This window comes from Heloderma suspectum, chromosome 3 (genome assembly GCF_057233095.1).
Source record: "Heloderma suspectum isolate Gila_16-S chromosome 3, 16-S_ref, whole genome shotgun sequence".
NCBI lineage: Eukaryota > Metazoa > Chordata > Lepidosauria > Squamata > Helodermatidae > Heloderma > Heloderma suspectum.
In genome coordinates, this window is record NC_139460.1 from 196,980,170 (window position 1) to 196,997,736 (window position 17,567).

The 17,567-nt window shown below is 44.5% G+C and overlaps 1 protein-coding gene across 2 annotated transcripts in view; it reads left to right on the plus strand.

The window, feature by feature from the left end:
• TSPAN14 (tetraspanin 14) overlaps positions 1-17,567 on the plus strand; it is a 71,218-nt gene that overhangs the window by 34,439 nt on the left and 19,212 nt on the right. For both annotated transcript variants that reach the window (XM_084845284.1, XM_084845283.1), the window contains 2 exons: positions 7,772-7,869; positions 16,481-16,531. In XM_084845284.1, coding sequence (XP_084701410.1) covers positions 7,789-7,869; positions 16,481-16,531 — 132 coding nt within the window. In that variant the 5' untranslated portion in view covers positions 7,772-7,788. The remainder of the gene's footprint in view (positions 1-7,771; positions 7,870-16,480; positions 16,532-17,567) is intronic.

The window sequence follows — 17,567 nt, forward strand, 5'->3', positions numbered from 1 at the left end:
CCCAGCCCTCGCTGGAGATTATGGGCATTGAATATGGGACCTTTTGCGTGCAACACATGCACTCTGCCACTGAGCTACAGTCCATCCCCTTTACTGATAGGTACTGCTGTGTTTGGGGGTGTGGCAGAAGATAGGGTGTGATTTAAACATGAACTTCCCTCCCCAGATTCAAAATACTTTTGATTTATCTGCTTAGATCGAAAGAAGAACATGTACAGAAAACAGGAAAGGTGCAGTTACTGAATGCAGAGGTCGTCATTTTAAATTGTCGGTGGGACTCTTGAGAGTTGAGGATAGCATCACAAAATTCTGTTGGGGGGTGGGGAAGTGGACTTCCCCCTGACAGAATTTTGTGATGCTGTCCTCAACTCTCAAGAGTCCCACTGACAATTTAAGTGGACTTCCCCACCCCCTCCTGCCCCCTGAAAATGCTATACAAGGGGTCAGGGGACCCTGCTGAGTGGGGTGAGGAGTATGAAGGGGAGGAGGGATCCCCCAAAATCAGGTGGAAGCACCTTCTCTGAGCAGAACCTTTCTATCAGCGGAAGGCAGATCCAGGATCCAACTGGTAAAGCTTTATTCTTATCATGGCCTGGTTTGTGTGTGTTCTTCAGTAGCTGAAATCCAAGACCAGGGAGTGATTTTCATGATGATGGGAAAACGTATAAACTGTACATGATGCAAGTCTCCTATCTCTGTTTTTGAGGCTATGGATCTCACTACTGTTCCGTTCTACCTTAGAAGTTTTTGTTTGTGTAAACAAATTCAAGTCTGAACTGGGTTAGAGGAGTGACTGTGCAAGCAGTCTCTCTGTATATGATAGAAGTACTTTGATGTAATCAGCTGTCTCATCTATGAACCCTGGAGAGACTTAAAAGACTGTGCCTACAGCTGAGGAAGGCCGACTTACATGGAAGCTGCTGCTTTTTGAACTTAGAGAGGAACCAGAATCAAACCATGTAGTTTGAGACTGAGGCCATGTAGGAAATCCATTTCTAGGAGCAGAATGTGAATTTCAGGGCCAGTTCACATATGCAGGTTCATTAGTCATTGGCCCGGTTCACACATCATGACAACCCACAATTTCTTAATATTGTAGATTGTCATATACCAGCATGCTGCCTAATCGCTCCCATTGCAAGCAGGAGTGGCTAAACAGCATTGCGTCTGAACCTGGACCTCTGGCTTGTCTCTCCTCTGACAAGCTAGAGAAATACGATATGTTCTGTGGCTTTTTCTCTGGTTTTCGGGGGAGAGACAAGCCAGAGATCGGTTTGGATGCAACAGTAAACAATCCAGGGACGGAATAACTCTGGGTTGCTTAGCCACTCCTGCTTGTAGTGGGAGCAATCAGTCAGCATGTACCAGACCCCAAAAGGAGAGAAACATCTCAGGATGCAAAGATTTTATTTGTGGAAAGCCCAACACGTTTCAACCTCTTCTTTTTATTTTGAGGCCTTCTTCAGGGGGCTGTAACAGTAATGATAAAGAAGGGCAACACATATGTACATTATTAAAAAAATGTTTTTGAAACCTGTGACAAGGGACATTGCAACAAAGCCTGTGCATATAATTTAACATTAAAAACTGTACATCATTTGACATTGCAAACTAGGCCTGTGTATCCATACTTAATGGAAAATTTATTGAACCATATAACAAGGCACATTACAACAAGGCCTATGCATACAGTTTAACATTAAAAACTACATCATTCCACACTGAAAGCTAGGCTTGTGTATCCATACTTATAAAAAAGTCTGCGGAGATTCTTATAACAAATGGCTCCTGCAGTAATTCACTGGCAGCTAGAAAAGAGTATGCTGAAGGTTGTAATTTATGTTGTCAGAGAAGCTTTTTTCTTGAAAGTTCTTACAGGTCTTGCTATGACTTAGAGGGAGCTCAAGGTCTCCCATATCTGGACTGTATTGCGCTACAAAACCTAGGAGAGAAATGCTGAAGTCGACCCAGGAAGGGTGGGTGGAAGGGTGCAGGCCTGATGCTTGTTTTTAGCTTAATAAACCATGATTTATTGAGCTGAATTGTTTATGTATGAATTGGCTCTAGATCTGCACTAGTGTCTTATGTTGTTTTTATATTAGCTAGACTGTCATGGCTTTCCAAAAAGAATCTTGGGAATTGTCGTTTTTGGTGAGAATGCCTACCATTCTCTGTTAGAGATCCCGCCCCCACAACTGCATTTCTCTGGGGAATAGCCATTAAACTAGTTTTAAAGCAAGTCAAGATTTTTGACTAGTAAACTAAAGGTTCATGCACAATTGTGGCTGGTCTCACTTCCTCCTCTCCACTGCTAGACATGGACAAGGTTGTAGTCTTTCCCAGATGCTATGTTCTTGGGGGGGGGGGGGGGGAAACGACATTCCAACTTGACCTGTTTTTTTTGCTGAGATTCTGTGCTTTAAGTAATTTTTTTTCTGTTTGCAACATTCTGCTGCATTCCTCTAGACAGATTGGCTAGACTTGCCGGTGGCCACAGTGCTGGTTTTCTGAGACATTGGACAACTTTTGTGACGTACGTGGCACGGTGAAAATGTAGAAACTGTTTCACAAATGCATATTATCTAAAATGCAGAAAATGCCCAAGAAACATCATCAATGCTTGTGCCTGAAAAACTGAAGAATATACTCAGCTTGTCTATCACTGTTATTAAACCTTTGCTTTTCACCTTGAGTCTTCTACAATTGGTGAAAGATTGACAGTCTGAGTGAGGCCAGAACAGTGCTACCTTGTGTCTTGAAACTCTTGCTGTTGTTAGGAGTTCTGTCAGGACTGAGGGAGCCCTATGCAAGGTGCCTCCCCTTCCCTGTGTGGCATCCCACTTTCTCTCTGCTGCTACTGCTTCACTTTCTCCCCTATGCTGTCCTGGCCACCCTGCTATCCTTCTGCCTTCCCTCCATAAGCTTACAAGGCAGTGGTAGGAAGAGTTTCTTTTTCTTTCTTTCTTTCTTTCTTTCTTTCTTTCTTTCTCCTTGTGTAACCCCACTTTCCCTACCAGCGACCCTGTGGGGTCGTGGAAACTATGAGTCCTGGGTTCATGCAGTAGTGGATGAGAGAGAAAGATGCTGAACTAGTGTGTGGTGCCTCTAGCTCAATGAGGATTCCTGTTCCCTGAAAGCAGGAGGGGGGAACCACTGAGCAACATATAAAACAAGAATTAGGATTCATTTAACAGGGAAGGGGAAAGAAGGGATGGGGGAAGCAAAACAAACATCCAAATGGATAAATAATTTAAAGTAAGAGTCTAAACAATAAAATAGAGGGAACGGAGTCCAATAGTTATATGGCCCACCAATGTAGGTTATTTCTTGTTGCTAATTGTGTGGTCTAGGACAGTGGTCCCCAACCTTTTTGGCACCAGGGACTGGTTTTGTAGAAGACAATTTTTCCACAGACCGGGGGGGTCCATTTGCGTCCGTGTTCTTTGCAGTAATAGGCTACGTAAAGATTTACGTAGCCTATTACTGCAAAGAGCAGGGATGCAAATGGCGTCCGCTATGAGGACGCCATTTGCGTCCCAGTGGCCGGAAGTCTGCCAGTGGCCGGAGCCGGCTGGCAGCTCTGTGGACTTGCCACAGAGCAGAGCCGGCCGGGGCCAGCGAGGATTCCAGGGGGGAGGGACGGATCGCCTCCCCCCCTGTGGACCCCCGCGGACCCAAGGTATGGGGGTTTCACACACCCCTATGCTCACCTCCTGCTGTACAGCCTGGTTCCTAACAGGCCATGGACCGGTACTGGTCCGTGGCCCGGGGGTTGGGGACCCCTGCTCTAGGACACAGAGGTAGCTGTACTAGGCCTCAATCACTAAACGTTGTTTATGGAGCTGTTGCTGACTGGTAGGTGGGAGAAGGGCATCATGTTGCTGCTGCTGCTCTCTGCTACTACTGCTGCTTTCTTTCCTGGTCTTTCTCAGACTCCTCAGGTCTTCTCTTTTCTGTCTCTTACCCTTTGCACCATTTCCTCAGAACCCCTTTTTAAGATCTCTCTGTCTCTGTCTCTTTTCTCCTTACAGTCACCTCAGAACCTTTCCCTCTTACCATAGCCCTTTAAGGTTTAGACAATGAACCCCAGACATTCCACAGAGGGCTGCACTGCACAGGGCTACACGTGACTTTTTTTAGTGGGGTCTGGACCATGAAGTATTGTGCTGGCCATCCGCCATCTTAATTTCCCCATGCCAATCCACAACTCCCTCTGGATCCAACACCAAATCCCCAATCCTTGCCATGGCCCTTTCCTCTTCAACCCTCTCATGCTTCTCTATCCCAGCTTACACACACACACACACACACACACACCAGACCCACCCCCAGGTGACCCTTGACCCCACCCATTGAGATTTGCCCAAATCTCTTCCATTGCCATTACTCACAACCAGCCATCACTCCCAACCTCCCATTCCTGTATCCATCCACCAGCTTCCCCATATCCCAAAGGAAAGCTGCCTTAACCCAACAGTCCTCTTCCTATTGCCCCCTTCTGTACCTCAGCGGCAGCCCCACCACCTCAGGCTCCTCTCATGGCTGTTACACGGAGACTGTGTCACTGTGGCAGATGGGGTTGATGAAAGGGGTTGTTTAGCAGCACCTGCCCCACAGTGCAGGGCCCTGGACTTCTGCCTCCAAGTCCAGCCCTAATGGCACCACTGGCTGTTGTGCTTTCTTTGCAAAAGAGCATTGGGAGGAGTTGATTTGCAGAGCAGTGTTGTGCCCCCCCCCCCCCAGTCTTCCGTCTGCCTTGTTGGTTTGGAATTCTGCCTGTGGGGGAAAGCAGCTGAGGAACTGCTACAGGAGGAAACAACAGGTAGGGAAAGGGTTAAGTATCTGTCTTCTCACTTGCTGCTTCTCCCCTGAAAATTGCACTTCTTTACTAAAGTATGCTTTAGAGAAGAGTTGCTAAGGTTCTAAGCAAGTTACCAGTCCATAATCAGAGAGTAGAATGCAGATACTTGTGTAAGAAAGATTCCAAACAGGTATTTTGTTCAGTCGTTAAGTCGTGTCCGACTCTTCGTGACCCCATGGACCATTGCACGCCAGGCCTTCCTGTCCTCTGCTCTCCCCGGAGTGTGCGCAAGTTCATATTCATTGCATCGGTGATGCTATGTAGCCATCTCATCTGCCGTCCCTTTCTCCTTTTGCCTTCAATCTTTCCCAGCATCAGGGTCTTTTCCAGGGAGTTTTCTCTTCACATTAGGTGGCCAAAATATTGGAGCTTCAGCTTCAGTATCTGGCCTTCCAATGAGCACTCAGGGTTGATTTCCTTTAGGATGGACTGATTTGACCTCCTTGCAATCCAGGGGACTCGTAAGAGTCTTCTCCAGCACCACAGTTCGAAAGCATCAATTCTTCGGCGCTCAGCCTTCCTTATAGTCCAGCTCTCACAAGCCATACGTTGCTACTGGGAAAACCATAGCTTTGATTAGACGGACCTTTGTCGGCAAGGTGATATCTCTGCTTCTTACTATGCTGTCTAGGTTTGCCATAGCTTTCCTCCCAAGGAGCAAGCGTCTTTTAATTTCATGACTACAGTCACCGTCTGCGGTGATCTTGGAGCCCAAGAAAATAAAATCTGTCACTGCTTCCATTTCTTCCCCTTCTATATGCGAGGAAGTGATGGGGCCAGATACCATGATCTTAGTTTTGTTAATGTTGAGTTTCAAACCAGCTTTTGCACTCTCCACTTTCACCCTCAACAAGAGGCTCTTCAGATCCTCTTCACTTTTAGCCATTAGGGTGGTATCGTCTGCGTATCTGAGGTTGTTGATAATTCTCCCGGCAATCTTAATTCCAACCTGTGATTCATCCATCCTGGCGTTCCTCGTGATGTACTCTGCATATAAATTAAATAAGCAGGGCGACAGTATACAGCCTTTTCGTAGTCCTTTCCCAATTTTGAACCAATCGGTTGTTCCATGTCTGGTTCTTACTGTTGCTTCTTGACCCTCGTACAAGTTTCTCAGGAGACAGGTAAGGTGGTCTGGTACTCCCATCTCTTTCAGAATTTGCCACAGTTTGTTGTGATCCACACAATCAAAGGCTTTAGCATAGTCAATGAAGCAGAAATAGATGTTTTTCTGGAATTCTCTTGCTTTCTCCATGATCCAGCGAATGTTGGCGATTTGATCTCTAGTTCCTCTACCTCTTCGAAACCCAGCTTGTACTTGCGGTAGGTTCTCAGTTCACATACTGCTGAAGCCTAGCTTGTAGGATTTTGAGCATAACCTTGCTGGCATGTGAAATGAACACAATTGTGCAGTAGTTTGAACACTTTGCCCTTCTTTGGAATTGGAATGTAAACTGACCTTTTCCAATCTTGCGGCCACTGTTGAGTGTTTCAAATTTGTTGGCATATTGAGTGCAGCACTTTACCAAACAGGTATGCCACTGTTGTTTTATCACAAATAAAAACCACATCCAGATGAGTTGGAACGACACAAAGCGACACACAAGAGCATTTGTTTTTTATTCTTAAACAGGCATGTTGTGAGACATACATTTTAATGAAAGTTTTTGTACTTGAAATGTTCCATGATATTTTATGGATTTTGTTAGCCTCCTTAAGTCTCCTTTTTGGAGAGAAAGGTGGGATAAAAAATGGAAAAATAGCTTTTGTCACCATTTCAAATTGAACAAGGTCATTTAACAAGTAGATTTGAACTTAGCTGGGAGCCCCCAGAAGGGAAGGAAATGGCTGAGATCCACAAATTTCCCACAGAGTTCTATCTGCCAGGAAACACCATATTGAATAGTATCTTGATCAAATGGTAGCTTCAGAAGTCAGGATAAACTATGGTTTATTGTGAAGGAAATGAGCCTGTCCTTCCCCCCGCCCCCTGCTTGATCCTCCCCCTCCTCTCACTGCTTCTGGCCCAGCCATGCGAAACAGATTGGAAGCTTCTGCTTGTGTTTCAGATGATCTGCAGTTTAGCATGTCACCTGAACTTTATACTGTGGCTAATTATGGTTTGTTTGAAATAAGTCAAGTTCATAACTATCTGTCAGTTTTTATTTCTCCCTCACTTCATTTTTTTTTTAATCTTAAGTTCTTTCTCACCAACTTTGAAGAAAGTCACAAATTTTGGTGAATTCTTATTAAAAATGAACAGATAAAATTCTCACCCATCTGCACTAGCCCAATTCAATAGGTACAGCTATTCCAAACATGGAGGGGAGCATGATTTACCTGCCTGCCATATAGCTGTTAATGAAGGACTTGCCAAAAAAAAGAGGTGGCGACCTTAATTAAGGAAACATGGTTGAATACAAAGGGATACAACCCCAGATTTTTAAGAGCTAAGCACTCAAAGCCTTCATTGAGCTTCTTTGAAAAGAAGGATTAGAACCTGGTAATATCTTCCCTGACCCTGTTTTCTGTGTTGCATGTTGACCACCTCAGGGTTTTTTGTAAAACAATAAATCTTAAACATCTTACACACAAACAGCAGGGACATTTGCGTGTGTTTTTTAAAAGCAGTAGGATCTCTGGAAGGGCATCAAATACTGGTATGGACAACTTGGAACATACCATCTTGAGTGCTTGTAAGTGTACTTTAGGCTGCAGTCCTATGAATGGTTTCTTGGGAGTTAGTTCCATTGAAACTGGCATAGGTCATATATTTGCTGAAACCGACTGAACTCAAGTAATGACAACAATACTAGGCCTGTGATTATGTAGCCTTGCGTAAGTTGAATGCCACTGCATTTCTCTTGTTAACAGATCTTCCTCTTTTTTCTCCTTTCTGGTTCTGCACAGTCACAGCTCTATAAAAGATGCACTATTACCGGTATTCTTCTGCTGAAATCAGCTGTTGGTACAAATACCTACTCTTCAGTTACAACATAGTCTTCTGGGTAAGTACAGAGCCTCCCCCCGCCCTTTCTTTCTGAAGGGAAGGTTCACCTTGCCAAATGAGCCATGTTTCCAATGCTCGGGTGATATGTACCTTAACTTGAAAGATGGTTCTGTGGAAATCATACTTGCTTTCCAAGTAAATGCATAGAGCAAAGGAATGTGAATGGAGCTGGACAGCTCGAGAAATAACATGTCAATGGCATTGGTGGTCCACTCCCCACAAGGCTTGGATTTTCAAGTTTTCAGAACCTGGTAGCTAATGCTGCCATTTTGTTGATTTCTGGCTCCGTTGTTGTAGGCTGCCACACACAAACTTAGCTGGGGAAGTTTTCCTCACCATTTTTCTCCAGGGTTCAAAACATTTCACTTGCTTCCTTTTATATTGGGCTGTTGTTTAAAATGGGTGCAGAACTTTAGACCTGGGGGCCAGATCCAGGCCTCTGGAAGTCGCAGCCCTCCAGTGTTCCCGAGAAGGCCACACCCCTTCCCTTTGTCCCACCGCTTCCCTTTGTCCAACCGCCTTCCCTCTAACCACTCATCATTTGCTGGTTTCCCGGCTTTCACGCCCCCCACCCTTCCAAAAGATAGAAATGCCTCTCCTAAGGCTTAGTTACTGGCTGTAAGTGCTTTAAGATAAAATATGCTGGTATTTTTGGTCCCGCCCCTTTTGCCTTTGGCCCCACCCTCTACTGGAATGCAGTCTCTGAGAGCCTTTCCAAAATGCATCTTGGCCCTTGGGCTGAAAGAGGCTCTGCACTTTGTAGCCTGGCCCTCCTCTTGTCCTCTTAAACTTTAAAAGACATTAGGGCCAGAAACCCTAACATCAGACAAGGTAGAACCAGTCTTCCCCAACCTGGCACCCTCCAGATGTGTTGGACTACAGACCCTGTTATCCCCAGCCAGCACAGCCATTAGCATGTTGGCTGAGGGATGATGGGAATTGTAGTTGAGCACATATAGAGGGAGCGAAATTGGGGAATTCTGAGGTACATGATTAAATGTACTGAAACAATTTTTCAGCCATAATCCATAATGAAATTGACACAAATTAAGATTAAATAAAATGAGCAAGATAAAATTGAACAGAGTTGTAATCACACATCCCCAAATGCAGTTGATCCAAAATACAGTCAAGAATGTGGGCATCCATAATGTTTTGTTTGGATTTCTTCACTAAAGCAAAAGTGGGCAGTTTCTACATAACCTCTTAATTGCTTGAAAACAGAATATTATTATTCCCCAAATTTAGACCAAAATTCCCACCCCTTCAACAGTTCAGGGAGGAAAGGTGGCAGATCCCTCTCACTTCTCTTGTTCTGCACAGTGCCATCCAATTATATGGAATGTTACAAAATCTTCCATCAAAAATGGCAGATGGCATTAACTGGCATATCAAGTGGGTATAACAGTGGTGTGAACCTCAGGTCTGTGGGCCAAATCCAGCCTGGCTGGGGTCTCAGTCTAGCCCTCTGGGGTTCCCCAGAAGACCACCCTTTCCCTTGGTTGTTGAATGTTTCCCAGCTTTTGCACAGTCCCCCCCCCCACCCAAATTCTAAAGGATTTAAATGCCTTTCCTAAGGCTTAGTTGCGGCAGTAAGAGCTTTAAGCTAGAATATGTGGTATCTTTTGTTTTTTGTTTTGTATTTTGGCCCTGCCCCTTGTGCCTTTGGCTTCACCCACCACTGGAATGCAACCCCCTGAGAGGTGCTCTGAAATTGAAGTCAGCTCTTGGGCTGAAGGAGGTTCGACACCCCTGGGGTATAAGCTGTTCTCAGAGGGAACTTAAAGTGATTAAATTACATTCTAGGCCAGCTTTCCCCAATCTGGTGCCATCCAGATGTTTTGGACCAACCCTCACCAACCCAATTTGGCCAGTGGTCAGGAAAATTGGGAATGGTATTCAAAACACCTGAAGGGCACCAGGTTGGGGAAACTGTTCTAGACCATGTTGATCCTTAGTACCAGGGAGCAATCCTGAATTGTTCTTCCTTTCAGCCTGCTCTAATGTTCTGTTTTGGCAGTAGACCTCTTGAGTCTATAGAAATAATTTACTGAGAAGCTATGCAAATGTATCAGGGTGTGGAGATTTAGAGTATGATTAATAAACCCTTATTATAAAACCTGGAGCAGGGGCATTGACAAACTAGGAACAACCAAGTTCAAATCTCACCTCAGCGATAAACTGGGGTGGGGGGTGCAGTATTCTCTCAGCTTCACCCCCCCATGCCTAATATGGGGATATTGCAAGGTTGACTGAAATAATATATGCAAAGGGCTTAGAAGACTCTAAAAATTTATGTGGAGACGTTATTATAAAATAAAATAAACATTTATATTTATGCAGCCTCTTTTCTCAAAAATGACTTGACTTTTGTTATATCCTCTCCCCCCACCCCCAACTTCCTCAAACAATAGAAGAAATAAACATTAGTCTGGGGAGTTGCCTCTTTCCACATTCATATTCTCCCCCTCATGCACACACTTCTTGTGACCTAAGCAACCTTTGTTTGGAAACTTTGTCCCGGTGCCACTTGATGTCATAATAGAACATGTTTCCAAGTTAAAAAAAAAAAGGTAGTTACTGGGAAGGGCTTCTTCCAGATCCCTTATTGTATGGACAAAGGGCAACTGAAATGCTATCTTTTCCCAGATCAAAGGACCAGTTACAATGCCTTAAACTTTTGAACTGTTGCTAGTGCCCTTACAGCTAGGTCTGCTGCTCTTAGAGCAAAGGAAGTGAGAATAGATGTGTTCATGCAAATAAAATGGTTAGGCTTTGCTCAGAGAGAAGGGTGGTGTTTTGTGGGGGGAGGGGGGAGAGGGAACTGTACTTTTGAAAGCAAGGCCCGTGTATCTTGTGACCTCCCAAGCCACCAGAGGTTGATAAACCTTCTGGCTTTGCTGCTTTCCTGCGATTGCAAAACCAGGGAAGTTGTCAACCATGTGGCAAGCCCCATCCGTGACTGCGCTGAGTTTGCTGGGTCACAAGTTGTGCAATGAAGCAAGTGAAGCTTTGCAGCAAATGAAAATGTGAGAGTGAGAATAAAATACATTTCATTAATGCCCATTTCCATTCAGGTTTAACAAAACCCTTGCAAAGTGAAAAGTTAATGAGCCACCACCATTTCCTCCCAATCTTAACAGTATTTCCTAGTGCCTGGAGACTTTGAACTAAGCTTCCAGCCTTCATTGACTCAGTTTGCACAATCACCGTGGCTTAAACAAGCCACGGTGGCTTGTTTAAGCTGTGGCATGTGCTGGGCACCTTTTGTATTTTCTTCTCAGTAAGGAGGACCTAGAAACAAGGTTTGGAAGTAAACAGTACTTCACTTCTAAACTCCTTATTATCTATGTTTTTCTTCTCCTTCACTTCCTCCTTCCTTCCTCCTCTCTCCCTCCATCTTCCTCTTGCTTGGCCCTCCCTCTCATGTACTGGGGCCCTCTATGGACAAACCTTTTCACAACTCAAAACAAGAAAGTGCCTATAACTATTAGAATACAACAGCATCATTTACCTAACTGCCTACCTGGGAGTGGCTTGTCTGGCATGCACTATGGCTTAAACAAGCCACCCTGGCTTGTTTAAGCCATGGTGATTGTGCAAATCATGCCATTGTTTAGAATCAACAGGCGAGAACCTGGTCTGGAAAGTGTGTTACAAGCTAGTCATCTTTCATCAAGGGCTGGGGTCTCCAGTGTGGTGTCCATGCGCATCAATGTGCCTGTGGACACCTCTCTTGGTGCACACCAGGCTCTCTGGCCCTCTTGATTTTTATTTTATTAAGATTTTTTAATTATTCTTTTCTTTTTTCTTGCCTTTTACTGGGAGTCCGGTATGCTGCAAAGCAAAGTGCTGCCCTCCAGAGCCATCTTTATTTGGCTTCAAAAGAGTGGTTTTGTGTTTTGGAACTCAGACCCTACCTCTGCCTTGTAATTGGGATCCTGGGCAATTTACTCTTCTGTTAGCCTCACCAGCTTGTCTCCGTGTAAATGAGTGTTTTGTGACTGTTCATGGCAGCCATTGAGCCCCCACGCCCGCCCATGGCAGTCATTTTGTGGAAGTCCCCATTCTCAAAATTCCAAATGTGCCCACCGACCCAAAAAGCATTGGGGACCCCAGTCTAGCCCTATTCAGGTGTTACTTGCACAGTAGTCAATAGGAGTGCAAAGGGGCTGCAGGCCGATATGTTTAACCTCACCCCCGAGGTTCCACCCAGACCTTCATATGTAATCAGGGTTCTAACCCATGGAGGGAGCCTTCATGGATAGAAAATGCTCACTGCTGCAGAACTTATACCTCGGCAAGTGAGGGGCCTGCAGGAGCGATGGGACCTCATGGACAGGGCTAAATGTGTGGCCCCACAGCCCCTTCCTACTTGCATTGACCCTTGCCTGAGCCATGCCTGCATAGGGCTACAGTAAGGTTCTAATCCATGCATTTATCTAGAGAGCCTCTTTTGGCTTAATACCAACAGAAATGTGTTGTGTTTTCTCTCCCCCCCCCCCCCATCCTTATCAAAGATACCACACTGTCAGCGTTTCCTGCTATGTTCTTGGTCTGTATGTTGCTACATACAAAGTAGCATTGATGGCAGGAGCCAGTGATAGGTTTGACTTTCAGGAAGGATTAGAACATAGTGGCGGAAATTGTCCCTTGCATTAAAGAGATAGAGAAAGAGAGAGAAAGAGAAATGAATTGAATTTTCAATCTGGAATTGAAAATGAAACACCTTAAGGAAGGCTGCCTCATAGCTTTGCTCTTGCCTACAGAAGCTGATGTTGCAATACATATGTTCTTTCTTGAGATGCCTCGGGACACTTTGATAGTTTAAGCTACAGGGAGCTTATAACTAAACCTAGACAACCTAACTAGATTGGATACAAAGGGGTTGTATCCACTGATAGGCCTACTGTCAGTAAGACTATCAATGGGAGAGTAGACCCATTGACAGGAATGGGACTTAAGTTAGACTAATATTGGATAACACCCCAGGTGTGCACACATTCTTTGTTGGGAAAAGGGCTCAGAAGAAGTCTTTGGATGAACACTCACAAAATGCCTATGGACTGCATGTGGACAGACGAGCTGTATGTTCTAAAGGCATGGCAGTGGTGCATCTCTAGCATGCTCTGGGGGTCCACATGGTGTCTGCTGCAGGATCCATGTTGGGGAAGGCCAAGGAGTGGTGGGACCAGCACCTATTGGTCCTGTTGCAACAGCATCTCGGAGTGCAGCACTTCATTTTTTCCCATAGATGTGAACGGCTCCTATTCACTCCTATGGAGAAATGGTTTTGATTTTTTTAAGCACAACTGAAGATACAGTCTCTGGGTGGGGGCTGTCTCTGCTGCCTGCTCTGGTGATCCCCAGGATTCCAGTCATTGTGGATCAAGCCTGCTCCTCTCTGATTATCCCCATCCTCCGTTCTGTGTGTTTGTCACACCGGTGATAAAGTAGTAAAAAAAAGGAGATATCTTTAAAATGTTCTGGACAGTGGTTTTGGCTTCCACCTTCATCAGCAACATTGAGCTCCAAGATTTCAAAGCAGGCTTGGGGAGTCAAGGTGATGGTCCTAGGAATGCAGGAGAATTCTTAGGAATTCGGAAGCTGGTATGGAAATTCTCTCCACCCTCTCCATTACTGACTTGGCTCCCTGTGTCTCTTTTGAAATTCTGGAACTCAATATTCCCACTGAATGTGGAAGCCAAAGCAGCTGTCTAAATCATTATGGTTATTTCTGTTTTGACAGTCTTTTTTTAAAAACCTCAATATACATGCATACTCTTGGTGAACACATGAGAATGATCAATTATAATTGGAGGTGTTTTGTGCTTATGCCAGTGAGCAGTTTTTTTAAAAATCAAAGAAAGCACACACATCTGACCACACTAGTTTAGTAACTATCTTTTAGCCTTTTGTTTATTTTATTTATACCCCACCTTTCTACCAGGAAATGGTGCTCGAGGCGGCCTAAAAGGTCTTTTAAAGCCTTGATGCAGTCCACTGGATTGAGATCACTGCCTATAATCTCCAAGCATGAATGCAGTTGTGAGTTATAGTGCCGGTGAAGACAGTGTGCCCCATTTCAATTTCTGGATCTAATATGTGAGCTGGTCACACAATTAGTGCATGTGCGTTTTGTGTCTTCTGTTACCTGAATGATGACCCTTAGAGTCAAGCATACATTACAGTCACCCCAGGACCGCTGCATAAAACTGCCTCACTGCTGCAAGTAACCCCTGTCCTCGAGGTACTCTTGCTATGAAGTTCTCTGGGTTGGGGAAGCCACCCTTGTCATCCTGATCAAGCCTGCGGCCAGAAAACTTGCCCATTGATTTCAGTGGGTCTACTCTAAATCTAGATCCCACTCAAAGGATTATTTTGTCGGTAAGAGGAACTGTTCCTATTAATGCTGAAAAGATCCTGGGATTGGAGTGGAAATTGGATATGGAGGATACACATCCTCTGAGCCCAGTTTCCTCCCTTTCATGCATCTGTGAGGTCCTAACTTGTCTCTACATATTGTCAGGAGAAAATACCACACACACACACACACACACACACACGCTCATGTGCTAAAACATGGAGTATCATGAAAACCTTGTATTTTTGTAAAAAACTAGAGTACAGGGCCACTGTTCAAACCAAATATAAAATACAAGCATTGTCTTTGTTTCTGTAACAAAACAGCTGGGAAAGGATAAATACCTTTAGATGAGAATGGACCCGACAAAGCAGTGAAAGGCACTGAAGGGTAATTTTGCCCTTAGGCATGCTTAGGTCAAAAAGTTATGTGGGAACATGAAACTGGCATCTACTACATAGAGGAATTAGTTCAGGGCATCTCTGCTATGGTTTCACAATGGGCCCAGTGATGAGACTTCAGTTGTAATGGCATATTGTGCCCTGCTTTCCATCTTGAACCCGCATGATGCTGAACCTTGTTATTTTTCATTCTGACCATTTTTCTTGTGAAAAATGCAGAAGCAGAAATGGCACCCAGCTGTGTTAATTGTTTGGAGCTGAAAATAAACACCCTTTGCATAGGCAGTGGGGGAAATGTACACTTGTGCAGTGGAAACCAAGACAGATGCTACATCTCAATCAGAAAATCAAAATCTGATATTGCTAGCAGGGGAGAAAAAACTGTTGAGCAGTCCTAATGAAGCATATAAATAAGTTCAAAATTTCAATATGAAGGTGTTTCACCACCCCCTCTCTGACTGACTTTATTCCTATTTCATCACTTTCCCTGCTTTACCTTCTCCTTAGAAAACCTCCTTGTTAGAATGATTAAAGAGTCCACGTAAATCATAATCCTGTTCCAGAGGCTGTTCTTTTGTGTTCTGGCAATTGATGTTGGCCTCTGTGTTGTGTTAGTATTTCCAACTGTAGCTCCATGTAACATGGAGCATTTCCTCCCCTCCCTGCCGCCCCTGCCCAAGACAGAGGAGCAGAGGGGCAAGAAGAGGGAGTCTTTCCTCCCTCCCTTTCTTCCACTTCCCGCTTCACAGCTCCATGAAGCTACATCTGGGTATAGCCCCTCTGCTTGTGTCAGCCTATGCCGGGCTTGGATGGAGGTGCTGGGGCAGGTCTCCTTGGCTCCTTTTGACTCTGTAGGCAAAAGGAACCCTGTGGCAGCTTGGGACTTGGCTGCTTCCTTGCAAGATGTTTCTCTTTCCCCATGATCTTGTGGAGTCAGCAGGAGACAGAGCCTAATGGGGTCGTGTTGGCTTAAATGTGTTCCTTCCCTGGTCCTTTAAGCTGCAGGGTGGGAGGTGGGGGGGGTTCATATGGGGAAGGGGAGAATTGAGCTCGGAGGATGCCAATTCCCTCCACTTTGGGGGTTCCCCCTCAGTCTGTTTCTGCGCTGCTCTCAGTTGGCATATGTGCCCTCAGCCCCCATAGGTTTTAGAATGTTGTATGGCTTTCTTTGTTTTAAAGCAACATTTTCTTTCTATGTCTGGGGGAAAGACTCTCCCCGCACCCCAATTATATGGGAATCCTTGCTTGGCCTGTCTTCCCTCACTACTTAGGGAAGGTGTTCCACTCCCTTTGTTCATTTCCATTGTCCTTTTGGGGGGATACCCTTTCCCAGCTCCGATAGCCTTTTTGAGACTAGTTGCACATGGTATTCCAAATTCAGCTTCAACATAGATTTATGTCTAGTCATTATATTACTGGCAGTTTTATTTTCAATCCCTTTCCTAATAATCCCTAACAGGGATTTCCCTTTTTTTCACTGCACACTGAGTTGACATTTTTATCGAGCTATCCACCATAGTCTCAAGATAGTAACATCCAATTCAGTTCATGTGTATGCTGTTAGGATTTAGTTTTTGAACAATGCACATTGCTTTAGATTTGTACTGAATCCTTTTATACCTAAAGGCGGAGCAGTGGTTCTAAAAACGTCATCTAGAGATGAAGCTTTCACACACACGTGTGCCAGGTGGCCTGTATCCAGTATTTCATGACCTTGCATCTTCTCCCATGCCATTAGGAAAACTTGATGCACATATGTCATCATTATGATTGTTTATGGGTGGGGAACAATGATGAAACAATGCTTTCCAGCAAATAATACATCTGTACTTTTCTTTTTCTAGTTAGCTGGAGTTGCTTTTCTTGGAGCTGGCCTTTGGGCCTGGAGTGAAAAGGTAAGAAAATGTGCTGCCATTCTGTTTGTATCCTCTGAATGGGAAACTGATTTTGCACCAATATATAAAAATACACTGGGATGCGCAAAAGGGGAGCAGTTCAAATTTCTGTACTCATTGGACTTCTGTAGAAGAAGAGAATGATTTGAACGAATGCTATTTCCTCCGTGAGAAGAGGCTTGATTTTATACGACAATCCAAACAGCCAAATACTATATAGATCTACTCAGAAGTAAGTCCTACTGACTTCAGCTGGACTTGTTCACAGGTCAGTGTGTATAGGATTGTAGCTTTATTTATTTATTAAATTTCTTAATCGCCCATCTGGCTGGTCACCCAGCCACTCTGGGTGATGTACAACATATAATAAAACATTTTAAAACAATAAAATTCTACAATAAAAACATTTTCTAAAATACCCTAACCCACCCCAAATGACTGCCTGAACAACCACGTTTTTAATGCACGGCGGAAGCTCATTAAAGAGGAGGCATGACGGAGTTCCTTAGGGAGGGAGTTCCACAGAGTGGGGGCCACCACAGAAAAGGCCCTCTCCCTCGTCCCCACCAGTCTAGCTGTCCTGGCTGATGGGACAGAGAGAAGGCCATCCGAGGCTGATCTTGTTAAGCAGCCTCTCTGGTGTTGCCGGAGGCGCTCTTTAAGATAGTATATACACTTAACTGGGAGTAAGTCCCATTGAACTTAATGGGACTTACCTCTGAGTAGACATATACAAGATTGTGCTGTCAGGACCCCTTCAAGCATTTAACAAGCAGTGAGGAATCCATGCTGTCTCCTACCCTTCACCACTTATCTGGACTGCTGATCTTGGTGTGCTTAATATCTATATTATACCTGTCTCTTACATGACTTAGATTTACAACTGTTTTTGGTGTGATGTAGGATCTTGCCCCCGCAAAGTGGCTTCTATGCTGTATGATAACGTTTGAATCAAGGCTTGGAATTATCCTGACGTGTGGATGACTAACTTCCTATATTTGTTGCCTAATTTGGGGCAATGTTTTTTCAAGTTTCT